Genomic DNA, 9,536 nt, shown 5'->3' with positions numbered 1-9,536 from the left:
ATAACCTTAAGCCTAGAATGACCATAACTGTAAATCTACTCCTAAGCCTAAACTCACACTATCAGTAGCAATAACACTAATGTGAATCATAAAAGTACCCTTAACTTTAATCTTAGCCCTAAAACAAAACGGAGCCATAGGACTAACACTACCCCTTAACCCAAACCAAATCCTAACCCTAGATCAAGCCCTAAGCCTAACACTAATTCGAGTCCTATCCCTAAGCCTAAAATGAACCGTGACACTGACTGTGACACTAATACTAACCCTAGTTCAAAACATCACCCTAAACCTAAACTTAATCCTAAAACTAAACTTAGTCCTAAATGTAACCCTAAAACTAGCCCTAGTAGTAACCTTAGGTCTTACATTAGCCATATCCCTAAGAAGAGCCCAAATGTAACCCAAAACCTATCCCTAATCCAAGACCCAACCCTAGCTTTAACCCTAACTCAAAGCCTAAACCTATCCCTAACCTTTCCCTAAACCTAACCCTAATTTTAATCTTTGCACTAAACTTAAACCTAACCCTAACCCTAGCCCTATCTCTAACCATAACCCTAGCCCTAGCCCTAGCTCTAATCCTATCCATTACCCTAACCATAACCCTAACCCTAATCCTAATGCTAATTATCAGCCTGCGCCTAGCACTATCCCTAACCCTAACCTATCCATTACCCTAAACCTAACCTGAACCCTAACCCTAACCATATCATTACCCTAATTCAAGCCTTAACCCTAATGCTAATTTGAGCCCTAAACCTAAACCTCAACCTAAACCAAACCCTAACTCTGACCCTGACCATAAAAATACCCCTACCTCTAAACCTGACCCTAATCCTCATCCTAACCCTTATATTAGACCTAGCCAAAAACCTATCCCCAAAACTATCCATAACCATAACCCTATACCTTACATTATCCCTAGCACTAATGCTAAACTAACTCTAACACAATCCCTAGTCCTAATCCTAGGCCTAACACTAACTTTAATCATAACCTTACACTTAACCCTATCCCTAACCCTAATTTAACCCTCACCCTAGCCCTAAAACTTGCTGTAACAGTATACATTAGCATTACCCTAACCCTACCCCTAAAACTATCTCTAACCCTTTCCCTTACTGTAATAAAAACCCTAACTCTAAAGGTAACCCTAGACCTATCCCTAATCTTTAGGCTAATCATAACCCTAACCCTATAAATAGTCATAACTCTAGCCCTCATTCTAGCTCTAACACTACCCCAAACCCTACCCTAACCCTGACACTTATTCTGACCATAACACTATATGTAGGTCTAAACCTGACCCTAACCCAAGACCAAACCCTAACACTATCCTTACCAGTAAACTTATACCTAAACCTGACCCTACCACTAGCCCTAGACCTAAACCTAATCCTAAATCTAGCTTTAACTCTAGCCCTAGATGTAAACAAAAACCTAGCCCTAGCCCTTACAATAACCCTTAACTTAACAAAAAGACTAACCCTACCCTTAGACATGAACCTAGTCCTAATTCTGGCTTTAACCTTAACTCTAACTCTAACCTGAACACTGACCCTGCATTTAACACTAAGCTATCTCTAAACCTGATGGTAACTGAAAACTTAAACCTAACACTAGACCTATCCATAACCCTAACCCTACAACAAGCCCTAATCATAATCCTAGCTCTTACATTACCATAGCCCTAACTCTACACCTTAACCTAACAAAATACCTAGAGCGAATCCTATACCTAAACCTAGCCCTAAGCATAACCCTAACCCTAACCTTAGCCCTGATGCTAACCCTAACCCTAGTCTTAGTCCTAAACCTTACTCAAAGCCTAACTCTTACCTTAAATATAAACTTAGACCTATCACTACCTCTAACCCTAACCCTAGCCCTAACCCTAAACTTAAGCCAATCCCTAAAACTAGCTCTAAAACTACACATTACCCTAACCGTAAACCTAACCCTATTGATAACCCTAGCTGTAACCTTAACCCTAACCATAACCATAACTTGAAAACTAACCCTAAGCCTAACCCTAAACCTACCACTCACCATAGCCCTAACCCTAGCTCAAAGCTTAACCCATAAAATAAACCTAAACATAACCATAGCCTTCACACTAACTTTAAAACTAAATCTAACCTTAAACCTAAACCTAAACCTACATCTAAACATATCCATTACCCTAACACTTATCCTAACACTAATGATAAGCCTAGCCCTAATGTGGTGAGCCATTCTAATTAGACCGTGGCCGCCATTGGAAGATGGCGCCGGCTTCCACTGTGGCCTGTGATAAACAACTCCTAATATGGAGAATTGGCACGCAATCCCTTACCACCCTATGAGAAAGGTCCACGTGGCAGCTTAAGATTGGTATGCTGGAGGCTTTATTAGGCTGTGCTTGGGCGCTCGGCGACGGGTCACTAGAAGATGATACATGAATCAAGGCCTGAATAAACTGCTGAAAGAAGAATCCTGTGTCGTGTTTTCCCTTGCCGGCGAGGGGTCGCGGCAATTGGTGGCCCGTATGGGGAATTATATTCCTCGAACCCAGGATCCAGAACTTTCAGCAGTCAGGGTGGTACACCAGTAAGTTCCCAGGTAAGTGGGAATCCACAAGTAAGTAGCGGGATGCTCCTCTGTAGAAAAGGAGAGAGCGGGGATTTCATAGAACGGAACACTCCTCCGTAGAAAAGGAGAGAGCGGGGATTTTTGTACTTTCACTTTCATTATATCTTTGGAGACATTATGGGCACTACCTCTTCAAGCCCAATTTTGTTGGCCCTAGATGGGTTGTTACGTTCAAAAGGACTTAAGGTAAAGCAGAGCACTTTGCAGATGTTTTTGAGAGAAGCTGATATAGCAGCTCCTTGGTTTACCTTTTCAGGGTGTCTTACGATTCCTAGCTGGGACAAGTTAGGGAAAGATCTGGATTTCGCTCATGAGCAAGGTACCTTGGAGGGTGGCATTATACCACTTTGGAAGTTAGTTAGAGGATGTATAACAGATGGTAAATGCCACGAAGCTGTGAGTGAGGGTCAGGCTGTTCTTGAACAACTACATGAGGAAAAATCTGAAGGATCACATAGTGAAGTGGCAGAGAGTATTAAGAGTAAGAGTAGTGAGAAGGCAAAAGAGCCTGAAAATAAAAATAGGAGAAGGCTCTACCCAGACTTGACCGAATTAAAAACGCCTGAGAACACAAGCGACTCAGAGAGTTCTGAGGACCTTGATATATTGTTACAACAACTACGTAAGATAAAAATGAAAAAGAAGAAAAAGGCCTACTGTAAGAAGGGGAAGGGAGCTAATATCGGTCAACAAAACTCTGAGGAGGAGGAGGTAGAATATCTAGAAGAAGATATGGTGCCGGTTGCCCCACCCCCGTATGTGGGGGGGAGCCAAGGTTCCGGGAGATCTTTTCATGCGCAAGTTTGGAGGACAGTTAATACAGATATGGGACTTGCATACCCTGTATTTCAGGACAATAACAGGGGAAGATATCATGAGCCTTTAGACTTTAAGATAATTAAAACCTTGGCAGAATCTGTCCGCACTTATGGCATAGATGCCGCTTTCACCCTTACTCAGGTGGAGGGACTTACTAGATTTTGCATGACTCCTTCAGATTGGGCTAGTCTAGTCCGCGCTTGTGTTTCCCCAGGGAAATACTTGGATTGGAGAGCATTTATGCTAGAGGGTGCAGTAGAGCAAGCTGCCCAAAATCATGCAGCGGGACGCCCTGCCTGGGATAAGGATATGCTTTTGGGACAAGGCAGGTTTGCTAATCAACAAACAGGATACCCCCCTGAGGTATATGAACAGATTAATAACATTTGTATCCGTGCATGGAAATCACTCCCAAATAGAGGAGAAGTGTCTGGCAATTTGACTAAAATTATACAAGGCCCCACAGAACCTTTCTCAGACTTTGTTGCCAGGATGGTGGACGCCGCAGGAAAAATCTTTGGTGACCCTGATAGAGCAATGCCCTTGATTAAACAACTTGTCTTTGAACAATGTACTAAAGAATGTAAAGCAGCTATTACTCCTTATAAAAACAAAGGCATAGAGGCCTGGATGAAAGTCTGTAGAGAAATAGGTGGGCCGTTAACTAATGCAGGCCTTGCTGCTGCTGTCCTTCAATTATCACATAAATCCAGCCCTGTTGTCGGAAAGTGTTTTGGGTGCGGTCAAGGAGGACATTTTAAACGAGAATGTCCTGACAAGAAGGGAACATCTAAGATTGAGTCCAACTCTGCTAGCCGTCAACCGGGCTTATGCCCCAGATGTAAAAAGGGAAAGCATTGGGCCAATGAGTGTAAGTCCGTCAGAGATATACATGGTCAACCTTTAAAAGATAGAAACATGTCAAAAAACGGCCGGGGGGGCCCCCGACCCCAGGGCCCACAAATATATGGGGCAATGGAAAATGGGACAATGGAGAACGAGTCATGGCCGTCCCTGCGTCATCCCAAGAATCGCGGAGAGCCACTGCAGGTGCCGCGGGACTGGACCTCTGCTCCACCACCAGACTCGTATTAACTCCCAAAATGGGAGTCCAGTTGGTGGAAACTGAGTTTAAAGGACCTTTACCACCTGGCACTGTGGGCTTGTTAATTGGGCGTGCTTCCTCCGTCCTACAAGGCCTTCATGTTTTCCCTGGGATTATTAATCCGGATACGGTGGGAACAGTGAAGGTTATGGTGGAAGCTCCAAAAGGCATTGTGTCCATCTCCCCAGGAGACCGGGTTGCTCAATTGCTAATTTTACCCAGTTTACATACCCGCTTTCCTGCTGATTCCTTTTTAAGGACAAGTGCTGAAATTGGAACTACCGGAGGGAATTGCGTTTACCTGTCCTTAGATATGGATGACCGTCCCACTTTAAAGTTAACTATAGAGGGCAAATCAATTTTAGGATTACTAGATACTGGGGCAGATCGTAGCATAATTGCTTTAAAGGACTGGTCAAAGGGGTGGCCGGTGCAGCTCTCAGATCAATCACTAAGAGGTTTGGGATACGCTCAAGCTCCACAAGTCAGCTGCAGGCATTTATCATGGAAAGATTCTGAAGGACGTTCTGGCACTTTTCAACCATATGTGCTCGATCTCCCAATCTCTCTATGGGGACGTGATCTTATGAAGGACATGGGGTTTCAACTTAGTAATGAATATTCACCAGTTGCCCAAAAGATAATGCAGGACATGGGATATAGACCAGGTTTTGGATTAGGAAAAAATTTGCAGGGGCGTAGACATCCTTTAGAACCTCAACAAAAACTTGATAGACATGGGCTGGGTTTTTCTTAGGGGCCGCTGAGGATCAGGTGCCCATTACCTGGAAAACAGGGGAGCCGGTGTGGGTTCCTCAGTGGCCGCTCCCCTCTGAAAAATTGACTGCAGCTTATGCTTTAGTACAAGAACAATTAAAGTTGGGACATATAAAGCCCTCCACTTCTCCATGGAATACACCCATATTTATTATTAAAAAGAAGTCTGGAAAATGGCGGTTGTTACATGATCTACGGGCCATTAATGCTCAAATGCAGCTCATGGGACCCATTCAGAGAGGTTTGCCTTTGCTTTCAACAATTCCAAAAAATTGGCCAGTGATATGTATAGACATTAAAGATTGTTTCTTTTCCATTCCATTGCATCCTCAGGACTCCGAACGTTTTGCTTTTACTCTGCCTTCATGTAATCATGAGGAACCTGATCAAAGGTTTGAATGGGTGGTTTTGCCTCAAGGCATGGCCAATAGTCCTACAATGTGTCAAATGTTTGTAGGAGCGACCATTGTTCCACTCAGACAAAAGTATCCATTGTTAAAGTGTATACATTATATGGATGATATATTGCTGGCAGCCAAAACCAAATATATGTTGGAAGCAGCTTACACTGATTTGGTACATTTATTACAATCAAAGGGCTTGCTTATTTCACCTGATAAAGTACAAACAGGAGGTTCTATTGATTATCTTGGTGCTAGTATCTCTTGTAAAACTATTACACCCCAAAAGGTGACTCTCAGGACTGATAATTTACGTACCTTAAATGATTTCCAAAAATTATTGGGTGACATAAATTGGATTAGGGGTTATTTACATATTCCCAATGCTGAATTAAAACCCTTGTATGAAATTCTTAAAGGTGATTCAGACCTTTCTTCCCCTCGGCATCTTACTGAGGAAGCAAGGTCAGCGCTGCTGAAAGTGGAGGAGGCTATACAACATGCTAGCCTTTGCAGGCTTCAAGAGGATAAGCCTCTTCAATTATGTGTGCTCGCCACTGTACGGCAACCCACTGGAGTTTTGTGGCAAGATGGTCCTTTATTGTGGATACATCCACGTATATCCCCTGGAAAATCCCTTGAGTATTATCCTGATGCAGTTGCTTCCTTAGCTATGTTAGGGATACAACAAAGTATACAATTTTTTGGTTTTCCTCCGACGTCTGTGATTGTCCCTTATACGTGTCAACAAATTCAAGTTTTGTGTGCTAACCTGGATAATTGGGCTATATTGCGATGCTCTTTTCCAGGAGAGATAGATAATCACTATCCTTCACATCCTCTTATAACATTTGTTAAGGAACATCCTATCATTTTTCCTAAAATCACTTCTTCTACGCCTATCCCAGGAGCTGCAAATATCTTTACAGATGGATCCAAAACTGGTATTGGAGCCTATGTGGTAAATGATCAACCTCCTATCCAACATCAGTTTGCTCCTGGCAATCCACAATGGGTGGAGTTACAAATTGTCATAAAAGTATTTGAACAATGTCCGTTTCCTTTTAACTTAATCTCAGATTCTATTTATGTAGTTCAAGCTTTAAAGGTGTTGGAAGCAGTGGGTCCCATACACACATCAGGAGTAATGTCTTCCCTTTTTCTCCATCTTCAAACACTGATTTGGAATCGCTCCGCCTGTTTTTACCCTTTGCATATTCGAGCTCACACAGGTTTACCGGGTGCTCTTTCTGCTGGCAATGCCCAAGCTGACCTTGCTACTCGTCCTTCTTGGATGTTCCTCGTTTCCTCCTTAGACCAAGCTAGAAACTTTCACAGTAAATTTCATGTTAATGCACGAGCACTTCAAAAGCGCTTTACTATCTCCCGTGCTGATGCTCGACAGATTGTATTGGATTGTCCTAATTGTATCATTTTACATCATCCTCCTTCTGTGGGCGTAAATCCTCGTGGTTTGCGGCCTTTAACTATATGGCAAATGGATGTCACTCATATCCCTGACTTTGGCAAGCTTAAATATGTCCATGTGTCTGTGGATACTTGTTCTGGCATTATCCATGCTTCTGCTTTGTCTGGTGAAAAGGCTGGAAATGTTATCACGCATTGCTTGGAAGCCTGGGCAGCATGGGGCTTACCACAGACCATTAAAACGGACAATGGTCCAGCGTATACTGGACGACAATTTTCTTCCTTTTGCAGCCAGATGGGTATCCAGCTTGTCCATGGTTTACCTTACAATCCACAAGGTCAGGGTATTGTAGAGCGTGCTCATAAGACTCTAAAAGAGATGTTAATAAAACAAAAAGGGGGAATTGGCTTAGGCCACACCCCGAAAGAGCGCCTCTCCCTGGCTCTATTTACTATTAATTTCTTGAATTTGGACATCCAAGGGCGCTCTGCTGCGACTAGGCACTGTTCGCCCTCTGCCCCGAACTTTGGGCACGTTAAGTGGAAAGATGTACTTTCTGGACAATGGTATGGGCCTGATCCCGTGCTGGCATGGGCACGAGGTTCTGTCTGTGTTTTCCCACAGGACCGGACGGAGCCGGTGTGGGTTCCAGAACGCCTGACAAGAAGAGTCCCGACATCAATCAACCAACAACAGGAGGCGCTACAACAATCTCATGATGAGGACCATCCTTCTACTGAGTGTCCTGGTTCTAATGCTGATATCGATGGTACAGGGGACATCAATGCAGTGGTGGGCGGTAGCTCGAACGTGGCCAATGCCGATGCCGGTTCATAGCAATTCTAGTGTTCTCCCCACTCTTTTTTCTACTTCATGTGAGATGTCTGCTCCTTGTGTTTCCCCTAGAGGGGACCAAGATCGGTCCTTCAATCTCTCCAGCATCAATCTCACAGGAGTTTTTTGCTTCAGTTTTTCCAAGGGTGATTGCATCCATTTAAAACTTAAGAACTTGACTAACTGGGAGGACCCATTGCAGTACAGTCGGATCTCGCAGGGAGTTTTGGGTGCAGTGCTCCTACAAATTAGCTCAGGGAAAAACCAGGGCTCAGGAAACTTGACAAATACTTCTGAGCTTAATATTACCACTCTGGCCATTACTTCCCAGGTGTTAATTCCGTTGTCTCCTTCTAATCAGACCTCTAATGCCACTCATTTTAAGGCTTCTCCTTATTGCACTCCTGAGTGTGGCTTCCCCCCAACATTCACGCCTTGCCAAGATCATTCTTGGGAGAAACATCAGGTCGCTAAAGGTTTCTCCCTTTCCCCCTCTCTTAAAAGATACTTGTATAATTCTTCCAACAATAATTCCTCTATAGGAGCAGGTTGGTCTTGGTTTCAATGGTTGATTTCCAATGAAAAGGGAGCCACAGCTGATATTTCCGCTTTGGCTCAATTACGAGGAGTCCAAAGTTGGCTGTTTAATGTTTCTGGCAGTACCCAAGACTCGGAGCGAGGTAGGAGGCTTAAAATTTCTGCAAATAATTCACAATTATCTAATGCTACATTACCCTCCGCAGCAGTCTGTCTCCAATCTCCGTTCCTGTTTATTTTGGCTAATGATACATCACAGGGGATGCTTAATTGTTCTAATATTACCTGCTATTTGTCTGAGTGTTGGAATGGCTCCTGGACTACGGCAGTGGTTATGAAAGTTCCGACCTTTGTCCCAATTCCGGTTACTGCAGATCCAGAGTCTTTTCCTATTGTTGAACTGATTAGAGCCCGTAGAGATTTTGGAATTACGGCAGCTATAGTGACAGCTGTGGCGGTATCTGCTGCTGCAGCAGTTACAGCTGGAGTAGCCATGGCCAGCCAGGTACAAACTGCTGCCACTATTAATCAGGTTATTCAACAAACATCCACCATACTTGAATCTCAAAGTAGAATTAATCAACACATTTTATCTGGGATTCTGGCTGCTAATCAAAGGATAGATCTGCTTCAAGCTCAAGTTGAGGAATTGTCTGATCTAGTACATTTGGGTTGTATTGATCAACGTGCACATTTATGTATAACCTCTGTCAGATTTAATGATTCCAGAAATGCCTCCCGCATCATCGGAGAGTATCTATCCGGAACCTGGTCCATGGAAGCAGAAAACTTGATCCAGTCTCAACTAACTCAGATTGCTGTTTTGAATAGTACCCGTGTCGAACCAGTGACTTTGGGTCAATTCACCAGTTGGCTATCCTCTGCCTTTTCCTTCTTTAAGGAATGGGTGGGAGTGGGCATTTTTGGGGCAATGTGTTGCTTCGGTGTTATACTTTGTTTGTGGCTTCTCTGTCGCCTTAAAACTCGCCATGCACAAGAA

The 9,536-nt window shown here is 43.5% G+C and overlaps 1 protein-coding gene across 1 annotated transcript; it reads left to right on the top strand.

The window, feature by feature from the left end:
• Nucleotides 1–2,841: 2,841 nt before the first annotated feature.
• LOC125614736 (endogenous retrovirus group K member 6 Gag polyprotein-like) lies at nt 2,842–9,334 on the top strand. Its single transcript, XM_048797643.1, has 2 exons — nt 2,842–3,676; nt 8,624–9,334. Coding segments are annotated over exons 1-2 (837 nt in total). The 3' UTR covers nt 8,626–9,334.
• The last annotated feature ends 202 nt before the right edge of the window (nt 9,335–9,536 follow it).

The sequence above is a fragment of the Marmota marmota genome, unplaced genomic scaffold (assembly GCF_001458135.2).
Source record: "Marmota marmota marmota unplaced genomic scaffold, marMar, whole genome shotgun sequence".
Classification (NCBI taxonomy): Eukaryota; Metazoa; Chordata; class Mammalia; order Rodentia; family Sciuridae; genus Marmota; species Marmota marmota.
The sequence above is the reverse complement of the archived record's forward strand: the minus strand, read 5'-3'. Positions and strand labels throughout refer to the sequence as shown.

Bases quoted from the DNA above. Each gene is read 5' to 3' on its own strand.
- LOC125614736 (XM_048797643.1), top strand. From the start codon at position 2,842: ATGTTTTTGAGAGAAGCTGATATAGCAGCTCCTTGGTTTACCTTTTCA.